The sequence below is a fragment of the Diceros bicornis genome, chromosome 23 (genome assembly GCF_020826845.1).
Source record: "Diceros bicornis minor isolate mBicDic1 chromosome 23, mDicBic1.mat.cur, whole genome shotgun sequence".
Taxonomy (NCBI): domain Eukaryota; kingdom Metazoa; phylum Chordata; class Mammalia; order Perissodactyla; family Rhinocerotidae; genus Diceros; species Diceros bicornis.
In genome coordinates this window covers 27,578,257-27,590,702 of record NC_080762.1, presented here as the reverse complement: position 1 = coordinate 27,590,702, position 12,446 = coordinate 27,578,257, and the positions used below count along the sequence as shown (strand labels likewise).

General features: G+C 39.4%; 1 protein-coding gene across 2 annotated transcripts in view; it reads right to left on the bottom strand.

Annotated features, from left to right (window-relative positions):
• Positions 1-12,446, bottom strand: part of PDSS2 (decaprenyl diphosphate synthase subunit 2) — a 288,128-nt gene that overhangs the window by 90,242 nt on the left and 185,440 nt on the right. For both annotated transcript variants that reach the window (XM_058566522.1, XM_058566523.1), the window contains exon 4: positions 7,063-7,137. In XM_058566522.1, coding sequence (XP_058422505.1) covers positions 7,063-7,137 — 75 coding nt within the window. The remainder of the gene's footprint in view (positions 1-7,062; positions 7,138-12,446) is intronic.

Below are 12,446 nucleotides of genomic sequence, written 5' to 3'. Positions count from 1 at the left end.
TTTGTTTAATCTCCACGTATTTGTGGCTTTTCTGATTTTCTTCCTATAGTTGATTTCTAGTTTCATACCGTTGTGGTCAGAAAAGATGCTTGGTATTTCAATCTTCTTAAATTTATGGAGACTTTTTTTTTTTTTTTATGAGGAAGACTGGCCCTGGTCTAACATCCGTGCCCATCTTCCTCCACTTTATATGGGACACCGCCACAGCATGGCTTGCCAAGCAGTGCATCGGTGTGCGCCTGGGATCCGAACCGGTGAACTCCGTCCCGCCACAGCGGAGCCGAACACACTTAACCTCTTGCGCCACCGGGCCGGCCCCTATGGAGACTTGTTTTGTGGCCTAATACGTGATCAATCCTGGAGAATGTTCCATGTGCATTTGAAAAGAACGTGTATTCTTCGGTTTTTGGATGGAATTCTCTCTATATATCTACCAGGTCCATCTGTTCTCGTGTGTCATTTAAGGCAAATGTTTCCTTATTGATCTTCTGTTTGGATGATCTATCCGTTGCTGTAAGTGGAGTGTTAAAGTCCCCTACTATTATTGTGTTACTGTCTATTTCTCTTTTTATGTCTGTTAATAATTGCTTTATATATTTAGGTGCATCTACATTGGGTGCGTAGATATTTACAAGTGTTATACCCTCTTGTTGGATTGTTCCCTTGATCATTATGTAATGCCCTTCTTTGTCTCTTTTTATAGTTTTTGTTTTAAAGTCTATTTTGTCTGATATGAGTACTGCTATCCCAGCTTTCTTTTCATTGCCATTTGCGTGGACTATCTTTTTCCATCCCTTCACTTTCAGTTTGTGAGTGTCTTTAGGTCTGAAGTGTGTCTCCTGTACGCAGCATATATATGGGTCTTGTTTTTTTATCCAATCAGCCACCCTATGCCTTTTAATTGGAGCATTTAGTCCACTGACGTTTAAAGTAGTTATTGATAAGTATGTACTTACTGCCATTTTTTAACTTTTTTTTTCCCTCAGTGTTTTAGTAGTCCTTCTCTGTTCCTTTCTTCTTCTATACAGAATTGATGGTCTCTTTAGTTTGACCTCTGTCTGAAAGCTCTACTCTTTAACTCCCCTCCTCCCTCTTTTTATGTTTTTGATATCATATTTAACCTCTTTTTTGTGCATTTGTATCCATTACCCTCTTATCATGGAAATAGATAAGTTTTCCTATTTGTGGTCTTCTCTTTTCCCCTTAAATCAGTCCTTTTAACATTTCTTGTAGCACTGGTTTCTTGGTGACAAACTCCTTTAATTTTTGCTTATCTGGGAAATTTTTGATCTCTCCTTCCATTTTGAATGATAACCTTGCTGGGTAGAGTATTCTTGGCTGTAAGTTTTTTCCTTTTAGCACTTTAAATATATCGTGCCACTCTCTTCTAGCCTGTAAGGTTTCTGCTGAGAAGTCAGCTGATAGCCTTATGGGGTTTCCTTTGTATGTAACTTGACTTTCTCTTGCGGCTTTTAGGATTCTCTCTTTATCTTTAATTCTGGACATTTTGATTATGATGTGTCTTGGTGTGGGCCTCTTTGGGTTTATCTTGTTTGGGGCTCTCTGTGCTTCCTGTACCTGGATGTCTGTTTCCTTCCTTAGGTTAGGGAAGTTTTCATCTATTATTTCTTGAAATAGATTCTCTGCCCCTTTGTCTCGCTCTTCTCCTTCCGGGACACCTATAACACAGATGTTAGTGCGCTTGATGTTGTCCCAGAGGTCCCTTAGACTGTCCTCACTCTTTTTAATTCTTTTCTCTTTTACCTGTTCAGCTTGGGTAATTTCCTCTAGTCTTTCGTCCAGCTCGCAGATCCGTTCTTCTGTATCCTCTACTCTGCTTTTGAGTCCCTCTAGTGAATTTTTCATTTCCAGTATTGTATTCTTCATTTCTGATTGGTTCTTTTTTATATCTTCCATTTCTTTGTTGACATTCTCACTGAGTTCATCTATTCTTCTCCCCAGATCAGTGAGCATCCTTAACACTCTTTGTTTGAACTCTCTGTTGGGTAGGTTGCTCATTTCTGTTTCACTTAGTTCCTTCCAGGGCTTTTGTCCTGTTCCCTTACTTGGAATGTATTCCTTTGCCTCCTCATTTTGCCTCTTTCCCTGTGCTTCTGTCTATGTATTAGGTAGGTCAGCTACGTCTCCTGCTCTTGGATAGGTGACCTTATGTAAGTGATGGCTTAGGAGGCCTGCAGTGTGCTTCCCTCAGTTCTCAACGTTCCAGGGGTGACCCCTATGTGGGCTACGTGTGTCCTTCTGTTGTGGCCGGTTTGCTCTCCCTGTTGGTGCCCAGGGGGGATAAGCTATGCCCCTGGCCAGCTGTTGTAATGCTCAGCTGCTTGTAGTTGTTGTGGGCCCTTCAGTCTCTTTATCAGGTGTGGGGAGCCCCAGCACCGATGGCTGCAACTTCTAATACCACATTTGTGTTGCAGTATTTCTTTTAAGTGAGTAGGCCCCCAGTATGGCAGGTTGTTAGGCTCAGGGGCTTAGAATTGCCATAAGCCTCCAGCCTTTAGGTCTCTTATCAGCTCTCTGAGGATTGCAGCTGTGTGGGGCTGACCTCAAGCACGGGAGCACCCAATAGTTTCAGGCTTTGGAAGGTGGGGCAAACCCCCTATGTGGGTCTTTGAGAAGCACAAGTCTTCTGCAGCTGACAAGCCCTGCTGCCCACAGGTCCACACACAGTCAACACAGTCCCGCCCTGTGTGGGCACCCCGACCTCCCGAAGCAGACCCAGTCTCTCCACAGTGGGAGCCCCACACACTCCACCACCGCCCCATACTATCCACCCGCTCCTTGTGCACGCCCTGCCCCACTGAAGTCGGCTCAGTTGCCAGGCTGCAGGGAATCCAGTCACCAATCTATGCAGGCCCACAAGTTGCCTGAAGGCTTGTTGTTGGGTGGGGCCAGTCTCTAGGGTGGGCTGCCTGCCCTGGCTGAGCTGGATTAAATCCATACTCTAGTGGGTGGGGCAGACTGTGGGCTAGCCGGCCTCAGGGAGAACCAGGCCACGACAATGGCCTCCGCCAATGTCCCAGTCCCTGGAGAGGTCCCACCTCTCACCGAGATGCACTCAGGGCCTATCAGGTGAGTCTCTTTTCACCAAAGCACCGTGCACCTTTCTTTCTGGTGATTTTAGGTTGCTTTCTGAAATGGGTGAGTTTGCGCGTGGGCCCTTTAAGAGCCAGTTTTAATTTCTTTGTGAACCAGCTTATCTGGGGGTACTCCACAATGTTTTAGTAGTAGGCAAAGTCAGATATTATGCCACTCGTCTCAATTGTGCTGGGTCCACAAAATGCCCACAGCGAGGGTGCTCCCCGGCTCAGGGCCCCACTCCTCCAGGGAGGCTGCGTACCTGTGGGCCGCTCCCGGGCGGCCGCGAAGCTGGTGGCTTGTGAAGGCGGCGTTTTTCCTCTCCAGAAGGGAGTCTCTGCCTCTTCCACCTCAATTAGGATTGTGCTCTGTTGCAGGAGTTCCTCTCATCCAGTCTTCAGTTCTGTCTCAGGGGTAATTTTTCCACAAGTAGTTGTAAATTGGCTGTGTCCACGGGAGGACGTGAGTTCAGAGTCTGCCCACACCGCCATCTTGACTTCGTCCTCTATATTTTCTTTTAAACTTGTAAAAAACTTATTTCTTACATTCAGGTCTCTAACCATCTTTAATTTCTATTTGGTGACGGTACGAATTAGGAATGTAATTTAATTTTCCCCACATGAATAACCACTTGTCCAGCACCGTGATCACGGTCCATCTTTTTTCCACTCATTTTTCTTGCCATTATGGAGTCTAAATATGAAGAGGTGTGTTTCTGAACATTCTGCCCTCATCCACGAGTCTTTTTCTTTTTTAATCACTGTAAATACTGCAGTGTCCTAATAACTATAGCCTTGTAACAAATACTGATATTTGGTAAGGTAAGCTCTCATCTTATTCTTCAATTTTTTTTTTTTTGGTTATTTTAGGCCTTTTAATTTTATATTTAAATTTGAAAAACAACTTTTGAAGTTGCTTGAAAGACTTTATCGGGCTTTTGATGAGAAAGGTATTGCATCTGTGAGTTAATTTTGGGAGAATTGACATCTTTAAGAATATTGAATCTGGGGCTGGCCCCACAGTTTAGTGGCCAAGCACATGCACTCTGCCACTGGCGGCCTAGGTTCGGATCCCGGGCGTGCACTGACGCATTGCTTGTCCGGCCATGCTGAGGCGGCGTCCCACATACAACAACTAGAAGGATGTGCAACTAGGATTAGGTAATTATCTACAAAATTCTTCTGGACAAGATGATTCTGAGCGAATTCAGTTCCAATTTCCCTCCATTTGCTTTAATGCGTCTATCCTAGTCACATAGACATTACTCCACAGAAAGCTACCCAGATTCTCCATCATTGCATTAAGCAGCCATATAGAAAACAGACCGCTATTGTATCCTTTTATCCCTAGAGAGATGAAATGGTTTGCAGCTTATTTTAAATCACAAAGCAATTCTTTTGTGTACTGAATTGGCCCAAGGCTACGGAGGTTGTGCAACTCACTTCCCACATGACCTCCACTTGTGGCTGCTTCCTAATCATGCTAGGACATAAAAACCTTGAAGGCACTCCATGTGGGGCAGTGCTCTCTCTGCCTCTGAAGTGATTCCTGGGCCGAGTTAGAACAACCAAATTCTGAACAGCCATTCCAATGGGAAGCACATTCACAGGGGAAAAAAAAAAGCCAGAATTTCTCTGGTTAGGAAGGGAAATGTGGTTAACCTAAATTGGACCTGGGGCGCAAATGGAGGCATCAAGAAGCACTCCCACTGCTTCACTTCAACTATGCATTTTGGCTTCCTTTATTAAAAAAAAAAAAAAAAAACACGGCTCTTTAAATGGTTTGGTTATATTTAGAAATATAACTGCTTAAAAAAGGTCTTGAGTGCTTTAAAGGACTGTGTTTAGGGTGGTCGGGAAAGAGGGCAGATGAACAAAGCTTTGCTTTTGAGTAAACTTATTAGCTAATCAAAGTCAGCAATCAGTGCTTGCTAAGTGGCAGTTCATTTATGATCAACAGTCCTTCAAAGACGGCTACTTCCTCTTTTCTCTTTCCCAGGAAGACACATTATATTGGTCTTGGAGTCAAAAAACCTGTGTTCAGATCATGTCAATGTCAAACGTGCATTAATAATTTCCAGACACTATGCTTTCCTGCCATTTGTTCAGCTGAATTGCAGGCTTTTCCTCTATAAAATGGGTATACCAACACATGTCACCCTTTTCGCAGGTGATTGTGTAGAAAGAAAGTATAAGCAAACTTAAAGTGCTAACTAAGCATTTATTATTGTTGTTGCTATGAGGTCTGCCTGACATATAGAAAGCACTTAAAAAATGTTTACAAAATTATTAATGAACTGGGCTAATTATAGCAGACAATCAGTAAGAGTGGATAAATCAAGAACCTTAAAACCAATAATAACACTTTCACTTAAAAATTAACAGATATTTAACTGTATAATATTAATACCTGATCTGGAACTACGATGAACACCTTGGAAATATCCCGGAGGGGAAAACAATGCCTCAACTGCCAGAAGAGGTCGCTGTAATCATCATACATGGTGGGATCTCAGGCAGAGGGATGCTAGCAAATCAGGTTTCATGCAAGTATAGAGGCAGCAAATGAGAGGTTAAGAGCCTGAGCTCTGGAGTTCAAATTTCAACTAACAGGTTGTGTGCCCATGGGCAAATTACTTAATCTTTTCTAAACCTCAGTTTTCACATATGTAAAATGGCGACAGCAATAGTATCTGCTAGCAGGATTTCTGTGAAGATTAAGCGAAGAAACAAGGGTCAATTACCTACCACAGTGTTATTTGCTTAGCTATCATTATCTTTATCATACTATATACTAGATGAGTTTCTATGAGTGGAACTAGACCAGCATCCTCCATTTTACAATCTGCTATTAACCCTCAGCCATGGTAGTGAACTATGGTATGTTTTTGAAAAAAACACAGCAAAGGGGGTCCACTGTGGTCAAATATTCTGCTGGGTCCCCACATATCACTATGCTGCTTAGATGAAGTTAGATATGCCTACCGGGAACTGTGGTTGAATCAAATGTTAGCAGATGTCCAAGGTACAATTCTTCATATTTCACTAACTACTCTCTGAACTATCCAGAGTCCCTGGGGTATACTTTTAAATTATAAATTTCTTATCTAAGTTGCTCATGCCCTATGTTTCACTTCCAGTAAAATTTGTCTTTCTTTTTTCAAATGGAAATGTCAAAAATCTTAAGATGGGCATACATGCATATTTTTTTAAATTTGCAGTGAGTGAAATCTTGCTAATACAGAAGCTAAAGAAGTTAGGATAATGAAACACTGAGATAGGAATCCCTTATAATAGTATATACCATGTTAAATGATGGTGGTGGTCAATGAAGCAATTACTTCACATTCAAGATCCTACTGAAATGAAATAACTGCATTTTAAGGAAACGAAATCTAACCCTTCTTGAGATGTCCTGCTAAATGAGTCAAAAAACCTTAATTCTAGATCCATAAAATTAATCAAAATAATCCAACTGTGCAACCATCCTACTTCTTATCGTAGAGAATTTAATAATGCAGTAAATTCTGACTCTTGGATACAAGAAGACATTCCTCCCTCACGTCCCCAACATTCATCTTCTTGGGATCACGGCCACTCTTCTGGGACATTTGAAGGCCCCTTCCTCTGGGGAAAGGCTGGGCCCAGCCACCTCAGCCTGAGCTGTTCCTCCAGCCTGCCTGCTTCGTGACAGTGCTACCTGCCAGCCAGCAGCATCCTGGTGTCTACTGGGCTGCTGCAGACTGAATAGACTGTGAATCCAGCCAGAGGATAAGAGGTTGTTTTACTTGGCTAAATCTGCTATGTACTAAGCATATGGCCATGAATTTGTAGCCAAAACACTAATCTAAAAAAAATGTCATGTACAATTTAAACACAAAACAAGAATGACATTTTTGCTCGTCAATTCTAGTTTTGCCATGAGGGTTTTTAACCTAACATTTTAAAATGACTACCAAATCCTTACCTTTGCTGAAGTAGAATTTTCATGGTATACTCCTTGTACCAAGTCCATAAGGGCACTTGCTAGAAGTTCCACAACCTAAAAAACAAGAACAAAAATTAAAACAAACAAACAAAAAAATTAAAACAAACAATTTAAAAAGTTTATCCCTATTTTTACCTCAGAATGCCTCAGAGGGCTTTAGTAGCAAGGCAGTACTTGTGCTTGATGGAAAAAACAGGGTTATGTGCAAAGATCCTGGCAGATAGCATTGCCCACCTGGTTATCAGAGCTGTGATCCAATTTTTTTCAGTCATAATTCAAGCAAAAAAAAAAAATCTTGTATGTATAGCATTTAACTAATACATATGAAAATCCAGTAATAGCCATTTAAAACATAAACTTAAATTTCAGATAACTAATGAAATCTTAATTCAATTTATTTTCTGTATGTTTATTTCTGTCAAGTGGACACTTTTTCAATATCCCCTTTCTGGGAGCCATTACAATGCTAACTTTCGTACTTAATACAGAAAGAAAAGCAAAAGCAAAAGAATGGTTAACCTTTCAAATGTGTTCATTCTGTTATACAAAAAATGCACCATGGATATATTTGATTTAGGGCCTCTGGGTCAAATGTACCATAAACACTGAAAATTTTTACAGAATTGCAGTATTAAAATCGTGTTCATCAAACCTGTATTGTTTTCAAGTCTCAGGCTATTAAAAAAGAAAATCAAGCAAAATCAAAAGCTTTGCACTTGTTCCAGAATGTAAAAGAGAGTAAATGATGGTCTCTTTGGAACTACTGTACAATTTGGAGTTGTTTGCATAAGCCATCTTAATTCAAGAGGATAAAACAGTGGTATTTATTACAATGTTCGACACAGCCATTTCAAGCAATAATTCCTTAAGGCAATCCCATCCACTTATTGCGAAGTCTTAATATCTTGTATATTTAGCTTCCTATATTATGCAGTCCTGTATCAGATTCCCAGTCTTTGCTTCCTAAAATTTAGGTCGGTTTTGATTGAATTAAAGGATTCTGTTTCAGCTTTTATCATTCTTGTAATTGAAGACATTATTAAGCCAAAGGATACAGATCCAAACAACAAGATACTTCAATCTCAGGTGCCTTGGATTTAATAAACATTTTTTTAGAGGCAAACTACATTAATTTATAGAAAGACTTGCTTTAAAATTTTAACACACGAGCATTTATCACCAAATTTATATGTACATTCATACTGCATAACACACACAAGGCTGCTGATATGGATATTTTTCTGATTAAAGGCATATTTTTTCTAGCTCTGCAGATGGGTTAATTTGTAAGGCCTATACAAAGTCTTTTTTTTTTCAAATCACATTGCCCTTTAGGTAACCAAATACTTAAGAAATATTGTAGCAATATGAGCTGCAGAGGAACTGGAAGGACAATGATCCTACAGTGTTACCAGATGTGCTGAGTTATTTAAGTGGGGAAGAGAGAAAAATGAATGGATTTTTTTTCCCCTGAAGGTATCAGATAAGCCCTATTCCCAAATCCTGGAGGATAGAGTATCACCAATAGGTCTATGAAAGACTGTAACTAAATGCACAGCATCAGATTGGATTACAGTTTATACAAGCAACATCCCAAGATCTCCCTGATGGCTGGACACATAATACAGATCAATCACTCACTAAGAAATGTTATGGTTTTGAAACAGTTTGAGCTCTGAGACCAGCACTAGTAAAGTGAAGAGGGATTTACAAAGAGCAAGTCCGACGCTAAATGTCAAAACGATGGCATGAACTTTTAACAACGGATCTGGCTCTGGACAACAAGAGTGTTCCTTTACTTCCCTGAAATTCCAGACCAGGTAGAAGCAACAAAAACATTTTACTCTCTGATTCTTTTTCTCTTAATGCAATTAACAAATATAGGGAGACTTGTACTTACAGGTTCATAATTTATAAATGACCTATACTTCCAAATGGCCATACTTACTTGAGCAGAATACTTCTTCATAGCCAGTGACAACCATCAAAGAAAAAGCTTTGGACTTCCTTGGGTTAACAAGTCAAGGAAAGTAAGAGATTATGAAAAGTAGGAATAGCCTAGGGGAGTCAAATGTTCTAGGAAAGGGTGACTTAGTGTATACATAAATCTTCTTCCATTGTCTGAAATGTTTACTTTTAAAATTATACCAAAGAGAGTTGTGTTTAAGTATCCTCCTCCTTTAAAATTGCAAATATTTCTAGGAAGACCACAGGGCTACCAGCCACATGTTCTTTAACAAGACCATGAATGATCTGGTCTTCTTTTTTCTCATTACATGGCTTACTACCACAGGCATTCACCTGTTTAGATACCTACTATATTTAATTATAAGAAAGCACTTCTTAATGATATTTTCTCCCCTCAGATTCTTGAGGAATGATTTGTTCAACCAACCCTAAATGGTAGCAAGTATAATGGCAGCCAGAGGAGAATCCAGAGCCTAACTGCCAGACCTCCTGAGGCTAAGAGCCCAAGCCCCAGACTTCTTAGTGCTCTAGACAAGAGCAACCATGAGAAAGATTCAAGGACTTTTGTTTCTCAAGCCCAGGAGGGCAAGCAAACACTTGCCACTAGAAAAAGAAGATAGGCTAAAAGAGCGTCCATGGTGGCCACAGGTTAGACCACTGTAATGAAATTAGAGGCCTACTACTAATTTCATTGTGAGATTTGGGGCAAATCAATTAATTTCTCTGAGCTTTGGTTTTCCTGAACTATAAAATGAGGGGAGTTGCAAAACATAATTCCTTAAGGTCTCTTCCAATTCTAAGATTCTGAGCTTCTAGAAATGTAAATGTTAGTATTTACAATTAGGCATGTAAATTTGAAAACTGCTTTTCTGTAAACTTTGATGAGACATTTTTGCTCATGCTATTATTTTCATCTGCTCTCTTCACATGGACCTTTCCCTCTGTCGGAACTCTACTGATTACTTTCTTTGCGAAACTTTTTGTACCCAAAGACCCTTGGTTCCAATACCTAGAATCATAATGAAACAATTTCCATTTTTTAAACCATTTAAAATCATTTCCATTTTTTAAACCATTATGGCTTGTAGCCCACCCCACCAACTGACAAAGAAGTCCTAGTTGGGTCAATTAAAGGTCGCATTGCTGAGTTCTGGGTCTTGAAGTGCTCTAATACTTGGGAGTAATTCATACATATCAGATTCAGAATGACATCAGGTTTAAGTGCAGTGTTGCAACAAGCAAATAACGGCACTAGTTGACCATATCACTTCCTTCTCTAATGAGTAAATACGCAGAGACTTAGAAGAGAATCTGGAACATAATAAGTCTCAGTAAGTGTTAACTTATTATTCTTCTATACTTCTATATTCATACATACTCTACATTCAGTATAAGTCTTGGATAGATGAAGGGCATAGTATGGAAACCAAGATTACAGTGTTTTTTCAAAATTGTGTGCCCACAATTTTGGAAGAAAGTAGGTTTTAATTTAACAACAGAAAATGTGAAAAAATTATTGTAACCAAAATCAGAGATCTCTGTAACACTGACTTGTTGCATCCTGAAACATTATTTCAGATTATATGACTGTCACCCCATCAATGTTACAAAGTTTACTTTAGCTGTCTAGAGAATAATCAAACAGGAGATGTGTTTCTTCATTTCTGCATTTCTGGAGGTTGCGAGAACAGCAGAATTGCTTACCTGTACATGCAAATGCAAAAATGTTTTTCTCTTCAATTTGTGTCATATGTTTAAATCTGACTCTACAGCAATACCACACACTATCCCCCAATCTTCTGAATAACACCTTAGATTTCAGTGAGCTAGAAGTGGTAACCACAGTATCAGTGTTATGAGCTGGCTTCTCCTGACCCCTCGTTTTTGGCTCCTAGGAGAAAGGTCGCACAGGAAAGTAAGTGTACGGTGCACATCTAATTGCTATTCTCAAGCAAACTGTTGATCTCTCCCACTTCAATCACCACTCTCTCATCAAAGATAAGGAATAGGTAGTATCCAGCTGCATCTGAACCTTAGCACAATTACAGATCTGATATAACTGACCTTTGCAGTGAATTTCTTAAACGGTTAATTTACAGAACAAATTTCACCAATCTCAGGGGGAATATGTAATTGCTTCATTCTTTATCTTTTGGCAAGGGTAACTACAATTCAATGATTTTTTTTAACTGAAAAAAACTAAAGTGATGCATACCCTCACAAAATTATGATTATGTCCTCAACTGTAATAAAATTCTCATCATAAAAATTAGAAACTGAGAGAAGTAGGGGGTAGTAAGAGAACAACAATGACCAAAAAAACATCCTCACTGTACTGTATACTGCTATACAAAGATGCCTGTAACATATTCTTAAGAAAAAAAAGCCGGTTACAATACAGAATAGCACGATAGGTATTTTTAAAACAAAAATGAGGTCAATCTATGTATGTATAGATACAGAGAAAAAGGTCCGAGAGACAATAAAATATTAATAATAATGATAATGTGTAAGTGGTAAGATTCTGGATGATTTTTAATTACAAAAATTTCTTCCTCAACTTTTCTGAATTGCTTAAATTTATAATTGCTAAATTTACAATGTATTACATTTTCTCCCCCGTTTTATTGTCCTGATTTTATAATCAGATAAAACAATAAACTTACTTCCAGGGGGTGGGGTAGGGGGAAGCATACTCTGCTTTTAGTCTCAGAGAGGCTTCAAGCTGAGCTGTGTCCACAAATTGATTTATGGAATATATCAATCAATAGTCCCTGGATTAGCAAAAATAAGATCAGTAAGCGGTGGTAAGCATTCTGTGTAGACAAGTTGTGCCTTTTTCAATAACTGTGATTCAGGAGTGTTGTCAGTTAGCATTTGACAGATGGAATAGATTCAACAGAGTTGTAGGTGTTTCACTAGTAAACCAGACCACTTAGGTTTGAGCAAAGGAGCGCCCATGCTAAATTAAAAGTAAAATGCAACTAAATCTTTAGAAAAATCTAACTATAAACTAATGTGGTTCAGTTAAAGTTCACACTAGCATAAGCTATCTGAGTCGTACAATAAGGTAGTATAGTTGTGTTTTAGTTCACTTAAAAAAGGTTGCTATGTACTTAATTTGCTTGGTATATAAAAACTGTGGCAGCTATTACAGATTTATAATTGTCTTTCAAAAACTTGTGCGGGAAAGGTTATTTTAATGACGTTTTTTACTACAGCGTGGAATGACAAGACAACGTATGATCTATCACTCTATTTAGGAGGCAAATGAACACACAGGCTTTACTACTCTTAACAGCTGCTTGCAAAGGAAACAGTCATGTGTGTGCACGCATCTGCAGTGCTGATGGCATTAATTACACAAAAATTTATTGCACTCCTCCCTCCACCCC